The 18,479-nt window shown below is 38.9% G+C and overlaps 1 protein-coding gene across 1 annotated transcript in view; it reads right to left on the minus strand.

Annotated features, from left to right (window-relative positions):
- Positions 1-17,267: 17,267 nt before the first annotated feature.
- LOC137332366 (gamma-aminobutyric acid receptor subunit alpha-1-like) overlaps positions 17,268-18,479 on the minus strand; it is a 38,381-nt gene continuing 37,169 nt past the window's right edge. The window contains exon 9 of the mRNA XM_067996132.1: positions 17,268-17,579. Coding sequence (XP_067852233.1) covers positions 17,268-17,579 — 312 coding nt within the window. The remainder of the gene's footprint in view (positions 17,580-18,479) is intronic.

Below are 18,479 nucleotides of genomic sequence, written 5' to 3' on the forward strand. Positions count from 1 at the left end.
CTCATTGTTTTCACCAACACTCACCACGAATCAGAAATGAAATGGAAAAACTCAAAGGGGTCTTAAAGTTGACATTAATGGGTCCTGACGGTTGGACTTCCCCTTTAAAATATCTGAGATTTCTGGATCAGGCTTGTTGCTTTTCCTGCAGGCTCAGCATTTGCATTATATCTATAGGGGCTATTCTGGTCCTCCTTCAGTTTTCAGGAATAAGCCTTTCAGTTATCCGGTTAAGTCCTAACCTGAAAATTGTTGATGCATCTGAATCGAGACTAGAGCAATTTTTCCCCTCAATTATTAACATGTCAGTTCCAGGTCCGTTTTGTGAAATGTAATCAGCCAACCAATGATCTGTGTACTTGAACTAATTTAAAATCTGGGGTCTGCCAACTGAGTTGCTACTGTAGTAAAATTCTAAATCATTTTAAAACAAGTGTTTGGGGAAGAGCAGATTATTGGACTTTAAAGAGAGTGAAGAACAAATCTCAATGAGGTATTCAAATGGCTGCATAAACTGCAAAAAGTGGGCATTAATCTGAGCTGAGAGATGTGGCACATCGTTGAAACACATTCCGCCTAATGTACGTGGGCCAGTTTGCTGGGGCCAGTGATTATTTTCAACAAGTTGTATTCTTTGGCACGAGTGAGTGTAATGATGGACAGTGGTGATGGCAGACTTCTGTGAATTCAACAGATGCTGCTTGCCTGTCTGCAACCCGATCACCGTAGACATCAGGCCCTGGATATATGAGCACATGTTCACAAACCAGGCCTCCAGGTGATGCTTCCCAACATCTGTTATCCCAAGTCTCAGAGTTTTCTCATCAGCCATATTAAGGACCTACACAGTGTAGCTTGCACCATGCCAGCCACTTTGATGCTCTAGATATCCAAGTCCAATGCCACGTACTCATCACCAGCTGTTTAATCCAGTTTCTCAGGTGAGGGGCTTTGGCTAAGAGGCAAGCCTGGCATGAACCTAAGTCCCCCTTTAGGGTGTACAGGTTTGGTGGTTCTTGTGACGGGTGAGGACAGTCTGGCTCTGATGCCAGTTCACCTACCTGACATGCCTTTTCTCATTAAATTATGTGATTGGGGCACTTTAAAAGCAAATTTATATTAAGCAGCCAAAATATGCCTGTCTCTTTAAGAGATCCCTTCCACATACACTTACCTTTATCACCCATTGAGAATGGATCGAATTAATGCTGGGCAGGAATTAGCGCTGGATGGGTCTTCCGACCAAATTTGGAACTCCTTAGTTGGATATAACAGGCTTTATTTGCATGCAGGACACATGCTCAATGAAGATCTCGCACATTCCATGTGGCTAGAAGTTCACTCTAAAGGGGGACTTTCAAGTGGGGCATGATTGCTGAATATAAGATATTCTACTTCTGACACACTTAGTTCACACTGGCAGGAATGTTCCTGGTAGTCAGAAATTTTAATCCAGTGACTCATGATGGTTATGGATCCACAAGCATCAGCAGCTCTCCAGTATCTTGGCCATTTTTGTGTGTAGGCCCAGAAATTATGGGGGAAGTTTTCAAGATCCCACTCCACTGATGTTGCCATTGCGTGCAGCAGGCAGCTTATTGGAAGATCATTGGGGGCACTGCCTATGCTTTTTTGTCTATTATCTATTGAAATCAATGGACAGAAAATTATGGACAGTGCACCCACAATTTTCCGATAAGCAAGTAACCGCTGGTGGCACGCAATCTCAGAAAATGTTATTGCATGCTGTCACTCTATTTGAACATGGGGAAGGGAATGGGGCGGGGGGGGGGGCATCACAGCTGAGCCTGATCCTGTCCTAATCTTTCTTGCCCTATGTATAAAATTAAAGAAACATGATTTTTACTACATTGTTATTATAAACCTTCACAGTTTAGTAAGAGAATTTTTCTTTAACTTTACTCATTGGGCAAAATAGACCCTGCCATGTTCTACACAGGTACTTTCCATTGTAGGCTACTGGGTAGAGGTAAGGAGGGATAAACTTGGCTAGTTTTTCTCCTCTTTAGCCCAGTGCCCTGGGGACAATTGTGGCATACCTATCACTGCCCTGGTTGAAATCTGTAAACTGAGCACAGAGCAAAGATCAAATCTAGGACCTCCCTGGTCTGAATAGCTTGGTATGGCTAAGTCACCATGGGAGCTCTTTCTAATGTTAGCCTGACTACTTGTTTCTGTGGAAGTGAAGCAATGCAGTTTTGTAAATTTTCATTACCCTTTCCCCATGCAGACCAAATGTACAATACCTATGAGTGAAGAGTCCTTTTGATGCTTTATTCCTGCCACCTGTTTATCTAATTGTGCTTTAACCTTTCTGGAACTCTAATCTTCTCCATCTACTAATTTCTTCAGGGAAAACTCAAAATCCTGGTGTGAATCAAAACAATTAAAAGTCATTAGCTATATCGTACAACACTCTACAGCTGTCAAAACATTTAAACAGATTTATATTGTCTCATTTGCTGGTGAAGTAGTCTCAGTGACAAAACCTGCCACAGACTGCAGCCCATTTGCTGTATGCTTGACAATGGATTTCAGCAATCTACTCGGTCAAGGCAATGATACTTAAAATGATCTTTTCTAGTGTAAGCTGATTAAGGACCTCTTCCTGTTGTGAAGACTGTATTCCTCGTCTGAATATGTTTTACCGTGTACTTTTAAAATAAAAGAATTCAATGTTATTAGAGAGTGTGCTGTCCCAGCACTGGGGATTTGCAGGCACTTCTTGGCACAAACATGTTCCAAATACTACTCTGAATTCAGTGCACTAAATTGGCCCTCTAGCATACTTTTGCTACTGAATTTTTACATTTGTACTTCAGTATTTCATTACTAAGGAACCATGATATGCTAGGGAATTAATGGGAGCACCATGAAGTGACAAACTGCAAGTTTGAACCCTACTGTAGTGACTCTGCAAATGTCAGTCTTGCTGCTGTGAAGAAGCAGCAAGGGGTTAACTTCCTCTAAGCACAAGAGCCATCACACACACTAATAGTATGTTAATATGCAATAATGTTGTGCATTAGTGTTAATGGAATAATGGTGTGCATTAGTGTTAATGGAATAGTCGCTAACTTTTGCCCATGGTCCTAAAATTATTCCTGGGAGTAAACAGGTCTAAAGCACATGAATGCACAGAACTAGTTTTGACAAAAAAGAAGCATTTTTGTGTAGGAATAGCATGATATTGGCTCCTTTAATTTCGTCACATTAGATAACAGGTTAAGAACCAACTTTACTCACAGAAGTCACAGCCGAGCTTAATTTAATACCGTTGCTACAGATTTTAGTAATTTTGGGGTAGAAATTAGTGTGTGTTGCGCCTGTTTTATGGGTGCAAAATGGGCACAACACTGACCAATTTAGCAGTGGAACAGCCTGTGCCCAATCTGCGCAGGCATTTGGCCCACTGCTAAAGTTGTGGGGCAATTTTTTAGGCTTTCCGGGTGGCTGCCAGAACAGGCGTTAGGCCTCTTGCATATGTTAATTAGGACCCTAACGCCTGTTGAGTAAGGGGCCTAGTGCTGAGCCAGTTCTGCTGAAGTTTTCCAGACATCTATGTGACCTGGCAAGCAGGAAAAGGTAAGTAAATTTTTTCTTCTTTTAAAATGGAGCCGGGAGGAGCAGAAGTGACTTGTATAACTATAAGGTCTCTGAATCTCTACGTCATGATTGTACCTGGTATGTTTTCAAGTTCTTCAAAAATGGGCATACCTGGGTATGTCCTGTCCTGCTGGCAGGATAGACCCATCAGAGGTGTTACATTGAGTTACATTGAAACTACAGCACAGAAACAGGCCATTCGGCCCAACTGGTCTATGCCGGCGTTTATGCTCCACACGAGCCTCCTCCCTCCCTACTTCATCTAACCCTATCAGGATACCCTTCTATTCCTTTCTCCCTCATGTGTTTATCTAGCTTCCTCTTAAATGCATCTATGCTATTTGCTCAACTATTCCTTTGGTAGCACGTTCCACATTCTTGCCACACTAGGTAAAGAAGTTACTTCTGAATTCCCTATTAGATTTATTAGCAACTATTTTATATTTATGGCTTATAGTTTTGGACTCCCCCACAAATGGAAACATTTTCTCTACATCTACCCTATCAAACCCTATTATTATCTTAAAGAACCTCTATCAGGTCGTCCCTCAATCTTCTCTTTTCTAGAGAAAAGAGCCCCAGCCTGTTCAGCCTTTCCTGATAAGGATATGCTCTCAGTTCTGGCATCATCCTATGAATCTTCTTTGCACTTTCTCCAATGCCTCTATATCCTTTCTATAATATTGAGATCAAAACTGTGCACAATACTCCAAGTGTGGTCTAACCAAGGTTCTATACAAGTTTAACATAACTTCTTTGCTTTTCAATTCTATCCTTCTAGAAAAGAACCCTGGTGCTTGATTTGCCTTTTTATGGCCTTATTAACCTGCGGCGCTACTTTTAGGGATTTGTGTATTTGTACCCTTAGATCCCTTTGCTCCTCTATCCCGTTTAGACTCTTATTATCAAAGCAGTATGTGGCCTCCTTATTCTTCCTACCAAAATGCACCACATCACACTTGTCTGTATTGAAATTCATTGGTCCATTACACGCCCATTCTGCAAGTTTATTAATGTCCTCTCGGATTTTGACGCATTCTTCCTGTGTATTAACTATACCTCCCCCCCCACAATTTGGTGTCGTCCACAAATTTTGAAACTGTACTCCGATTTCCAATTCCAAATCCTTAATGTAAATTGTGAACAACAGTGGTCCCAGCACTGATCCCTGGAACACCAATTCCCACCTTTTGCCAGTCTGAGTACCTTTAACCCCTAGTCTGTGTTTTCTGTTTTGTAGCCAACTTTCTATCCATTCTGCTACTTGTCCCCTGACTCCACATGCTCTGACCTTAGGGTCTACAATATGGTACCTAATCAAAGGCCTTTTGAAAATCCAAATATATTACATATACTGCATTACCCTTATCTACTCTTTCTGTTACTTCTTCAAAGAATTCAATAAGGTTGGCCAAGTGTGACTTTCCCTTCTGAAATCCATGCTGATTATTCTTTATTATATTTTTGTTCTCTAAATGTCTTTCTATTACATCTTTGAATAAAGATTTCATTATCTTTCCTACCACTGACGTTAAGCTAATTGGTCTATAGTTCCCTGGACTGATTCTACCTCCCTTTTTAAATATAGAAATAACATTAGCTGTCTGCCAGTCCTCTGGCACTATTCCCTTTTCTAGTGAATTATTATATATATGTAATAGTACCTTTGCTATCTCTTCCCCAACTTCTTTTAATATTTGCAGATGCAATCCATCTGGACCAGGAGTATTATCATCCCTAAATTTGATTAGTTTATCAATTATCTCACCCCTTTCAATCTTAAATGTTTTAATATCTTTTTTGATCTCTTCTTCTAATGTCCTGCTCACCTTGTTAGTCTCTTTGGTAAATCCTTGGTGGGGGTACAGTGGTAAACAATCAGGTGGTTATGGCCCTAGAACATGAGAGATGAAAAGCTGGACTCTTGCTGCTCTTGTGAGATCGCTGAACCTCTTCCTACACTGAAGCCAGCTCCAGGGGTGATGCTGCTGGCAATGACCCTCTCAGCCACCTCTGTCTAGGATGATGAATAGTCAGGCTGGGGACGCTGCTGTAGGTGCTGAGGAACAGTACCCTGATGTCCTCGACCAGGACCTCCACGGAGGCATCTGATCACCAGGGGACAGCCCTGCAAATCATTTCAGAGATTCCGCTCCTTCCAGCATCGTAACAATTAAATGTGAAAGCAGTGAATGGAACCTTGCTTTAAGAAGTGCATTTCAACTTTAAATAGGCCTCAGGAGGCCCACCAGATACTGAGCAGAGAAAATGGGCAGGCTACCCGTTTCTTGACAGGATTGGGCGGGCAACCCATCAATCATAATAAAATGAGGTCCAGGAGTTCAAATCACCCAAGCCTCATGCTGGTGACACCTTGGGTGCTTCCCGCTTGCCCACCCCCCCCATCCACCCACCTGAATTTCCCTCACCCCGACCCTGAGTTAACATGGGGGCTGTGCTTTCTACCACTCCATGACACAGTGTTCTAGTTTCCTTGTGTCTCATCACAATGCTTGTTTATCAACAAATCTCAAAAGTATGGGCTAATTCTTGAATTTCTCAACATCTGGTGTGTACGAGAAGCCACTGTTGATGCTTGCTGCAAGCAAAGTCTGCCAATTAGTTTAGCAACAAATTCTCCATGATTTTTAAGCACCACCTAAACACAAGATACCAGTTTTTTAAATACTTTTTATTAACTAGTTTTCAGAACTTGTGGGTAAATGTCAGTAAATTCCTCTATCATAATGACTAAAAAGCAAATAGACCAGCCTGCACCATACCATAAGTAGCTAATAGTTCAGCCTGGACACTAAATCATATTATTCAGTTAACTTTTTGTGGTATATATTAATGATTTAGACCTAAATGTAAGGGGCATGATTAAGAAGTTTGCAGATCATACAAAAATTGGCCATGTGGTTGATAGTGAGGAAGAAAGCTGTAGACGGCAGGAAGATATCAATGGACTGGTCAGGTGGGCAGAAAAGTGGAAAATGGAATTCAGTCTGGAGAAGTGTGAGGTAATGCATTTGGGAAGGGCAAACAAGGTAAGGGAATACACAATAAATGGGAGGATACTGAGAGGTATAGAGGAAGAAAGGGACCTTGGAGTGCATGTCCGCAGACCCATGAAGCTAGCAGGACAGGTAGATAAGGTGGTTAAAAAGGCAGACGGGATACTTACCTTTATTAGCCGAGGCATAGAATATAAGAGCAGGGAGGTTATGCTAGAACTGTATAAAACACGAGTTAGGCCACAGCTTGAGTACTGCGTACAGTTCTAGTCACCACATTACAGGAAAAATGTGATTGCACTAAAGAGGGTACAGAGGAGATTTACAATGATATTGCCAGGGCTGGAGAGTTTGGGCTATGAGGAAACATTGTATAGGCTGGGGTTGTTTTCATTGGAACAGAGGAAGCTGAGGGGTGATTTAATTGAGGTGTATAAAATTATGAGGGGCCTCGATAGAGTGCATAGGAAGGACCTATTTCTCTTAGCAGAGGGGTCAATAACCAGGGGGCATAGATTTAAATTAATTGGTAGAAGGATTAGAGGGGAACTGAGGAGAATTTTTTTCACCCATTGAGTGGTGGGGGCCTGGAACTCATTGCCTGAAAGGGTGGTAGAGGCAGAAACCCTCAACTCATTTAAAAAGTACTTGGATGTGCACTTGAAGTGCAGTAACCTACAGGACTATGGACCAAGTGCTGGAAAGTGGGATTAAGCTGGATTGCTCTTTCTCAGCCGGCACGGACACGATGGGCCAATTGGCCTCCTTCTGTGCCTATGATTCTATGAACTGGCTGTTAAAATATCTAACTAGTACAAAAATTTGTCAACATTAAATTTGTCACGAAACAAGGACTTCATGGGTTTGCTGCTTCTGCATTCCCCTTTAAAATGAATGGGGGAAATTGTAGGCTGATGAATGCACAATAAGAATCCCCACCTGTATGTGTAAGAGAAACAATACTATGGGGTCAATTGTAATTCCCAACGAGTATCAGGCGAGTGGGAAGGGGAGAGCCAGGCGAGTGCAAAATGCATTCTGGCCCAGATTTCAGGCCCAGGTATTTTAACTTCTTTATCATGGCAGGTTCTTTGAGATCATTGTCTGAGTGCTCAACAGTGAGGCTCCGACATCTCCTAATCCACTCAGTTACATCTTGCTTCACCTCCAGTACCTCATCCTCTGGCTTCTGAATGAGTTGCAAATCATTCTATGTCAACTTCTCATCCAGATTATCTGTACAACCTCAAGTTAGTCTATCTGGGATGGTGAGCAAATATGATTGGGTTCTTGAGAGTGGGCCACTTTTTCTGCAGTCAGTACCAGGCATTGAAGGTTCTGGCATTGGCTCCATCTCTCTCTCTCTCTCTCTGCAATATTTTTCTTTCAGTTTCTGTGGAGATAAGAAGAATGAGAAATGTAGTGAGTTTTGCACTGTCCATTTTTTCCTTCCATGTTAGGGTCTCCTCAAAAACAAGAAATTATTTCTGATCTTTGACCATTAGCACTTAGTAAGCATAACCATCTATGGGTGCAGGCCCTCCCATATATCCATCCCTTACAGAACTAACTGAGTTAGTTCCCAGGATTTGCTTTGCTTTCCCTCCTTCAGAAATATAACAAATTTACTGTAGATATCGACATTGGTCAACATCTTAGCAACTGAAGGAATGATGAATGCTTTCTTCTTTCAGTGATTTCAACTCGAAACTTGGGCTTTCCATCTTAGAAAGGAGGCATGTAAGAGGTGATCTTATACAGGTTTAAAATATGGTTAAGGGAATGGAAAAGATAAACCCAGAATATTACTTAAATTAAATAGCAAGAGTAAGACTTAGGGGACACAGGCATAGACTTGTAAAAGGTAAATTTAGGACTGATGACGGGAAATGTTTCTTTACATGATCAGGAAAAGTAGTGGAGGTGAAAACCCTGGAATCTTTTAAGAAACAATTGGATGTTGAAATGAGGGGAATTTAGGATCTTTCTGGATGGATGAACTGAGATGGGCTGAATGGTCTTACTGATACGTAAGTGTCTTGTGATCTTGTGGCGTAGAGCAACTTCATACATTGTATATGATCGTGACTCCTGGGGTGAATTGATATTTACAACTCCACATGTTAAATTTACCTGGTACACCAGAAACATTCATGTTTCTTTGACTTTGCGTCCCTTCACTCTATCTTCAATTCTTTTAATGATCTGACAGTGGTGCAATTTACAAGTGAAAATGACAGGCAAGAAAAGATCAGCTTGTCCATCAAGCCTGCCACGCTCATGATACCTGGAGCAGCATGCCTAGACACTTCCTCCCCCCCCCCCCCCCACACTTGCAGGTATGTAATCTACTGGGTGAGGCAAAAAACATTATTTCTTACTCCCCCCACAAGTGGACATACAATCAGAGGCATTCCTTACACCTGGAGTTTTCCCAAAATATTAAAATGAACTGATCCTGGAAATGACCACAGGGTCAGTGCTCATGAATTTGGGCAGGCAACATTCGTGCATCGTCCTACTTCTGGTTAAGACCACACCTGATCCAAAAATCTGAGCTTTAGGAGACTCACATAGATATGGAGAGTAATGCAGCTTACAATTTAATAAATATTGGCACTAATTAAAACTTCTTGCTGTTTATGTCATTTCCATAAGCAGCAAAGGATGGCTGCACATCGTGTTGATATGTTACTGATAAGATGCACGGCAGCAGTGGCCAAACACATAATATGGACATCGTGCAAGCCAACACAAGACAAATGTACTAGTGCAGCAGTTAAAGGGAAGGAGTCATCAATCAAATGTTGTTGCTGTTCTCGATTCCAAAAGTACCTCCTCCTCTGGGGGCAGATGTTTGTGCTCCTGTTGTGCTACTTCTTCCTGACCATCAGTGGTAGTGTTGTGCAGGATGCAGCACATGTGGGCCACCTTTTCAGAGGCATACATGAGGTAGCCATCAAAGTGATCCAGGCACCTGAAACTATATTTGAACATGTTAAAAGCCTGCTTGATCAGCATTCTGGTCTAAGCATGGCCCCTATTATATTACAGCTTGGTGCGCAGATTTGCAGAGATCATGGCAGCAACACATAGCCGATATGTCACAGCAGATTGAACAATTCAAAATTTTGGAAAACCTCATTAACCTTGGATTGATGCAGATTGTATGGATCATAAGTACTCCGGGGAAAGCAGATATTAATGTGAGTAATCCTAAATCAGGGATCACATACCATCTGCACATTAAAGGAGTGAAAGCCCTTCGGCCTTAGAATTGTTGAACAATGCTCCAATAGCAACATGGAAACTAGTGAGTATTCCATGAATCCTAGGGAATCATGCACATTGGTGAAAACCCTGCTGCCTTTGAAAGTGATGGAGCTGCTCTGTGCCAAAGTTGATGTATTGTTGGGCATGGTCGAACAGTACATCAGTCACCTGTTTAATGGCTCAGTAGGCCAAATAGCAGCTCCCTTGTGATATCCCCTGATGGGGCTTGGAAGCTACCAGTTTTATAGGAATTGACAGCTATCATTATCTTGGCTTCCACAAGGAGGGCAGTGCTGATTGAAGACTGTCCCTGCAGCTCATTGTTCAGAAGGTGGCACAAGTCAGTAACCACTTCCATGGACAGCCATAGCTTTTGCGTGCACTGCTACTTCTTTAGATGTAGATAGCTGTTTTTTGGCCTGTACACACAGTTCTGGGGGATGTTGGTGTGGGTGGCAGTGAGTACTCATACGAATCTATTGCTCCTGCTCTGCTCTCTGTCTCCTGTGAAAGTCCAACTCAGGTCAGGAACAATGGGCAACAGTAAAGAACTTATTATGCCAATGTTATCAGCCATTAGCAAGCTTTAATTGACATTATTAAGCAGTCACTGTTAAAATAACAAAAGAACAATAGCGCTAATAAGTTCATTTTGACTGCCAGCTAATATTGCTGGTTCTCTTGGTTTTCTGCCCTTTCATGTCAATCTACATGGGCAATAGTAGTGGAAACATTGCCATTTGTTGCTTTCATAATCTTAAACTCGTTCTTCCTTTCATTGACTGGATTTGCCTCCCAATAGAAATAAAGGGAAAGATTAAGTGGTCATCTATGTATTCAGGTTGATGAGGTTAAGTGTGTAAAGACTAACCATCAAGAATATAAGTGATAATTTTCTTGGTTCTATGTCCAGGTCCACTGGATTGCCAAGGCGCAGTGAATATCGGAAAACCAGGCACCCCAAAGTGCACGCCTGTAAAGGAGTCCACCCAACTTTCTGATATTCTCTGTACTCAGATGACCCAGTGTGCCTAACTAGCCTCACTATCCTTGTGAGTCCCAATCAGCTTCTTCATGATGTTCTGTGCTAGATATTTAAGTAAGTTTTATAAACAGAAGGAAGGATGATAGTTCTATGGCCCATCAAGCTCATACTTTCCATAGACCATGCAATCTACTCTATCATAGAGTATACCATGATAGAAAGTTCTCCATAGATACTTCCTGGGAAATTGAGCAAAATAGTATATTTATCAATCCTCACTTCTTCATTATTTCACCATAGCTAACAGACCACATCATCCAACCCCAGTCACACCTACATCATAGTTCCCCATAATCTTCTTTTGTCCAGTGAAACCAGGTTCAGCTTTGCAAGTTTTTCCTTCTAACGTAGAGCCCTAAGACTTGGAGTTAGCTTTGCTGCTCCAAACCCTTTTTAGGGAAAAAAACTAAATTTAGATTCCATGTTCCCAATGTGCTATTATCATTGATCTATACAAGGTTAACAAGGTGATAGCTTACAGTTTTTACAAAATGTTACAGTGATACCTAGAAGTGTAATATTGCATAAACTTATATTTTTATTATATTGAATTGATATACAATTTGGAGACTTCTAATGTTTTTAGTGGTGACTAATTGTAGTGTCCACTATCCATCGAACACTTGAACATATGGTTGATTCCAACACTGCTCATTGGTCTTTTGATTAGTTTTTCGAATGCCATCCAGCACATGGTAAAGTCTGGTATTGATTGGGTGGGGATTATTAAGGTTATGGTCTGTTTTTATACCAGCAGTGGCTATCTGTAAACAAATACAAGTGTGCTTCATGTAATTTATGGGCAATGGTTTTTATACTCCAGGATTTTGATATTGTTACTGCAAGTTTATTTCAGAAATAATTATCAAATTGATTCATCTGAAATTCAATGGCCAATGTATATATTATAACAAATTCCACCTAAAGTAACTCATGAGTGCTGTTGCAGACACAATGACGCACAAGTTGACCAATAATTTAGGTTTATTATCATCAACTAGTTCAGTAGCAACTATAAGAGACTGAAATATATTCAAGAACTTGTGATAAACTCTATAATCCAATAAAATATCTTATCTTTCTCATCAGACCCTAATACAATCTTTGCAGAAATTTAAAGTTGCAGTATTCTCCTTCAGACCAAACAAGGCAATTATAAAAATGTAATAAATCACCATGCATCACTGGTATATCCTTTCAGTATGCATGGGACAGGCTTGATGGACCGGTTGGTCTTTTCCTGTCCTTTTTTGAATGTTCATATGTCTTGTCTCCTTTTAAAACCTAGAAATTCTGGCAAAAATTTACTTTTGGTACAAATTATAGACAAATAGTTACAGTTGCTGTAAGAGCAAAATGTTCAGATACAGTAAATTTCAAGTAAATTTGTATAGTTAGAGAAAAAGTTTTATTTAAAAACAAAAATAGGTCATAGTAATTCTAAAGTGTAGCCTGAGCAGGTCAAAGAGGAATACCACAGCTTTAATGGGATTTATTGCATCTGGGTACATATATCTCTCATCATCAGACAAATGTGCAAATGTCATTTGACACCTTAGCTTAGTACTTGCTATCAGTCCAACAGTAATTAGCAGCCTTCCAATAATGTATTGTAACCAACAAGGAAGACAAAATGATTTCAGAAAATGGGAGGTTCTGTCCAATTGTTTTGTTAAAAAAAATCCAAGCTTTCAGAATAAATTTAAATTCAAAAGATTTTCTCTGCCCCTCACCTACCACCCAAAATCATTAAAAAAATCTGATAAACGCTTAACAATGAGTTATACAAATTGCAATTTAAAACATTCAAACCAGCCAGTGTTTACTACATTAAATAGAAATGATGATGGTCAGTTCTAAAATCTTTAACTCCCCCACCCCTCTCAGCCTATTTGAAATTTAATTTTAAAGTTTGGAAATTTTTTGTAATTTGACAAAACCCCTTGGTAACTGACTCAGCAAAGCTCTTTATAAAAGCTCAGTTAGGATACTTCAATTTGGTAAAGTGTATTTTACTCTATACATTATTTATCAATTCACATTTACATCTACAAATTGAGAACCAAGAAGTGATACAAAGCAGTTATTGCATAGCAAAAAAAGCTGACTAATTTCATTAGTTTATTCACAACAATGTGCAAAAAACGCATGAAGACATAGGAGAGTAACATTTAGGTAAGCAGTGGGTCAAAAACGATAGAATTCTTTTAAGATAAGACTGTCTACAAAAAAAGAAACTTGTGAAATAGACAGCAAAAAACACCAGAAGCATTTACAAGGAAGATGAAGGAGCCCCAAAAAATAAAATAAAATTCTATACAAGTTTTATCTACACAGGTTTATTTAAAGTTATATTTCCACAGATACTAAAAGCCCTTACATTTGAAGTATATTTTTCTTACAGCAATATTGCTAAAATACAAGGCAGTTATGAAGATGAGGGATTTTGTCAGCTTGATTTTGTTAAGATAACACTGTTATACTTCTAAGTCCTCCTTCAACACTGCTTTTTTCAACTACATAGATACACTGTTTGTAAATAAATATTTGGATAATATACTTACAAACTGGATTTAATTAAAGGGGACATATATTTTACCAAATTGCACCAAAATTCCTAAATGTCATAAAAAGAAATGCTTTTACACCTATTGGTGCCTTTCAGTCAGACAGTGCTACTATGTTTTAAGCTTTAGTATTACTGTTCAGAGACAGCCTGCAAACAGGCATTTTGTGCAGTTCTCTCCATAATGTGACACTGCAAACTTCTGCCTCATTAACATCATCAATTGGGACTTTTTTATGGCCCATCTTTCCTACTGAAGGAGTCATTGCAGTTATCTCAAGGGGAGTTCTGCATAAAACCCTCTTTCCCAGGCTGTCTCTAAGCAGCAGTGTCAAAGCTGAGGAATACCAATAATTAAAAAACGTTTCTTTAGATCATTTAGAAATGTTGGAGTAATTCAATAGAACATATTTCCTCCTTAAGTAGAATGGGAGAGATCGGCGTTAGTTCACAGCTTGATTAAAAAAGTCACTATAACGTATGTCAGCATGTACAGTACATAATAATTATTATTTGTGCCATTTATTTTTCAATAGCTTTCGTTGTTTGGTGTTTTTTTAAAAAAAATCATTTTTCTGAAACTGCACACCACCACAATTTTTTTTGTTGAATTTTATAGTACACCCCAAAATAAATCACTCCATTAACATTAATTGAGATTTAATTACATTCTTCTGTTTGGATGCTAAAAAAGGGTAAATTTGTGGAGTCAAATTCAAAAACATTTTTTTCTTCTGTGCTGCTTGTTGACCTCAAAGATCCTTTCAGGACAGGTTGGTGCATGGGAACCCAGTATCCATGTTTAAAGCCCATTGTGTAACATACACATCCAAGATTTAGCAAGATTTCTACTGTGAGATCCATGGATTGAACAAAGTGATCATGGTTGTGGACATGGATCAGAGAGCAGAGAGCAGTTTCAGAGAAAACAAAGCAAAAGAAAATCTTTCTGCAATTTTTAAAAAATATTTATGTGCCAATTAATAATATCTTTCCTCAATTCTTAATAGCAGTTGAGCAAAGAAAATTGTGGTGTCATGCAGCTTATGTAATTAATATTAAAAAGTTAATTTATTAACTGATCTATGACAGTGCTTTACAGTGACTTCATTGAGAAATGACCATCCCTCTCCACTGATCAAACACTATTTTAAATACATTCGTATTATTTAATGTGCATTGCAGTTTCCTCTTGGCATATGCACAAGAGAGGAAGGTTACAATTTGTAGAAAACAGAAGTTAAATCTCAGTAACACTTTTATTTGATAAAGAACAATATCACCTCATAAGGTTTCTAGGCCTGGTAAATTTTGTTATTCAGTCGGAAATTCTTAAAAATTATATATTTTTTAGATTATATTACCAAGATCTCAAGGTTTAGCTTTAATGCTCCTTATTGATCAAATATGGATGGCCCTTTGCACGTTAGAAGATATTACAATTTGGTGTTTCTCGAATCTGATGGCCTTTAGAACATTGTTTCACAGATCCCGTGGAATATGATACAGTTTGCATTCATTTGTAATTGAATGAAAGTTGCACTTTTTCACCACCACGTGGCCCACCCCCATCAGTGAGCGCCCCATGCACACTGCTACATGATAGTGATGGCCGCATGATAACTCCTGATATGAGTGCCAGAGGAGTCACAGCAACACGTGGCATTCACAACAAAATGCCTCATCATTGTCACTGGCAGGGAATATACCACATGATGAGGTATCTTGTCATTGATACTGATGGTAGTGGGGGGGGGGGAATACAGACATGATGAGATACAAAAACATAAGAAGGTATGAATGAGAAACGGCCACATAGCTCATGCAGATCATCCTTACAACCGGCTCAGAATATTTTCATCTCCCTCCTGTCCTGGCCTATATCCCTCTCCTCTCTATTGAACAGGAATTTGTCTCATTTTTTTCTCATCTTTAATTGCTTCTGCAAAAAGCTTCTCCAAATAATTTAAATCAACAGGCACTGGGGGGTGGGGAGGATTTACACTATCTCATTGAAACTGAGGGGAAGGGAACCAGAGCACATTGTTGCCAATGGCAGTGAAAAGGGTTTTGAAATCTCTTCTTTTATATTTAGAAAAGTTCCAGTTTCCTTTCTGTCTGTATTTTTGAGTTGATGTACAGTAGTTTTTCTGGGGTGACCTGATAAGGGTCTCTGTTGCTAAGCATTGTCAGGTAGTCACTATGATCAATGTCAATTCATGATGAGCTACGCACATTCACGCATAATATGTCATTCAGTTTGCTTAGTGACAGAAATAATCCCAATGGGCAAAACTGCACGATCCCCTTCCTATAAAGGAACAATAACAGAACTATAACTACAAGCACATTGTCCCCCTGATATTGGAAATCAGTCAATTTAAATGCCAAGAAGGAGGGGTTTGTGCAAGCAATCCTTGTATAGTCTGAGCAGGAAGAGCACTTGGAGTGCTGTGCTATTACCGTTAAACTGTCTTGTAGTTAAATAAGGGGAAAAAAATCAAGACATCAAAATAACATTATCACATTTAATAAGCTATAGTCAACAAAATAAGTATTTTGTGAACTCTGATTTTTTCAAAGGAATGCTTGCATGGCTCTTTAACCCTTTCCAGTGCAGGCCTTCTGATAGAATCAGAATTCAGTGGTCCTCACTGACAATTTTCCTCAGCTCAAATAAGTGGAATGAATTAACTTTATTGGGATCTCTGAAACTTGAGGTTACAGATATTTGCAGACCTGTTTAGTATCATACCCAGATATCACTTAACAATATAAGATAATCAGCACTTTCTAGGTCTGCTTTTTAAAAATGCAAACTGAAATTCTCTTGTCATTTAAGCCTAGAAAATACTTGGCTGATTTTACAGTTTTTGGAAGGGGAGGATTATTCATAAAACTAATTTGAAAAGTGCACTTTACTTATCCAGGCAAGAAATAATTATGTACTAGCTGACACCACACTCCTTACATTAAGGTCTTATCATTCAGTAACTAGCTATTCAGGTCACAAGCCCCACTGGGTATTTTAATATCTATTGCCATCCTTGAGGAAACAAGTCAATGTTTGGTGCATAACAACTAATTGTATTTAAAACCATGTTTTTCCCATGTATTATTATAGATAGATTTTCCATATAACTTGAAAGAAAATATTGCAAAAACATTATAAAGTTCAACATTTGAAATCTCTTTCTTCTTTCTTCTAAATATACTTTAGAATGAGCCTGAAAGTAAACAAAATAGTCCACAAAGTCTGCAGCATCAGGAAATGCCAAACATGGACCTGACCCAACTCTGGAAACAAAAGCTTTTAGCTACTCCTGGTCAAGTGCCAGAAATTTTTAAGACTATTTTAAATTTCACATAGACCCTGCTGTGAGAATAGTTTAAAACCAAGTTTCTTCTGTTCATGGACATGCTATTAAAAGAAAGTCCCTATACAATGAGAAAAGCAAATCAGTAATAATTCAGTAATGTCAGCTGTGACACAGAACTAGACTGCTCTTACCAACAAGGTAATAATGCTTTATATATTTATAGAGTGTGAGAGTTTTCTTTCTTTCTGATGTTATCAGAAAAATAAATTAGGATCTTGTTTAAGAAAGGGCAAAAAAAGTAGCGTATGCATCAAAGCATCAAATTGAATGGGGAACTATAATCATTTAGAAGTTTCATGGAATTTCCCAGTAAATAAAATTATTTTGAAATCTGAGGAACTGTGTTTTTTTAATGTTTTCTAGTTATGTTTTTCATCACCTTTGATAACTGGATCTCTATTCAAATAAGTAGCCCAATAAACCAAGTTGAAAATCCCAAACATTAATGGAAATGCTATTCTGGCCAGTCTGTCAATTTTACTGACGCTGTTGAAGGTCTTCTTGGGCTCCGGAGGCTTTTGTTCCAGTTTGGGGTCTTTGGATTCTGCGCCGGCACTCTTTGAGATGGTTGCCAGACCTGCATCCTTTGCAATATTTGGTGCAAAGTTCGCTGATGTTGCTGTGTAGGTGTTGTTTTTCTTCAATAGAGCCTCTCTTTCCTTTTCCTTTTTCTGTGAATCAAAATTAAAAAAAACTTTTTGCAAAAAAAACTTTTGAAAAAAAAACATATCGTTGTCATGGTTAACAAAAGAACCACACTTAAAAAGGGCATTGGTTTGATTTCTGTTTCAGTTAAGCTCTAATATAATTCACTGTGCACAGATCATGACTCAACTTTTCCTATATATTGCACAGTTTCTCCTATACTTTGCCCAATTGTCCTTGGTCACTTTCTTGCGCTCACTGAAGAGTGGACACAATCAAATCGCAGTGGTGATATTTTGTAAAACAATAAAAAATATCAATCTGCTAAGTGTGTCCCAAATACTTAAATCAGGCATGAGGTCATTTGAGGAAGCAGAGCCATTTTAGATACAGGAAATATGAGGCAAAGCCATTTCAATATCAGGTAGAAAACAACAGCATCTTGAAACTCTCTTGATTCACAGATTCACCATAAGAACAAAAGAATTGGATAAGGGCAGACTAACTTATTAACAGGATTGAGCACTGTTTTAAAGAGGGTTCTCTTTCTTTCTGTTTTTTTCTACTAATTTTTGTAATTTTGTATAACAACATTAAGTGCTGGAACTGGCTAAGAGAAGTTACTGAGTCCAACGGTATGACAGAACAAAATTAACATTCGCAATGACAAGAATTGCTTAAGTACCTGGTAATAAATGATTGAATCTCTAATGATACCTCAGTTCCTTCAAGTGCCCAGCTAATTTCCCAGCTTGCCAACAGCACAAATATTTTTTTCCCAAAAAACTAGTAAACCAACTCAAATTAAAGAATATTAAAGTAAATCATAGTTTTAAGCCTTGTGATGTTTGAAAGGGATACTGGCTTGCTTATATCAGCTTATTGCTGTGCAAAAACTATTATTTGAAGATTAACAGGTGGAAATA

The sequence above is a fragment of the Heptranchias perlo genome, chromosome 14 (genome assembly GCF_035084215.1).
Source record: "Heptranchias perlo isolate sHepPer1 chromosome 14, sHepPer1.hap1, whole genome shotgun sequence".
Classification (NCBI taxonomy): domain Eukaryota; kingdom Metazoa; phylum Chordata; class Chondrichthyes; order Hexanchiformes; family Hexanchidae; genus Heptranchias; species Heptranchias perlo.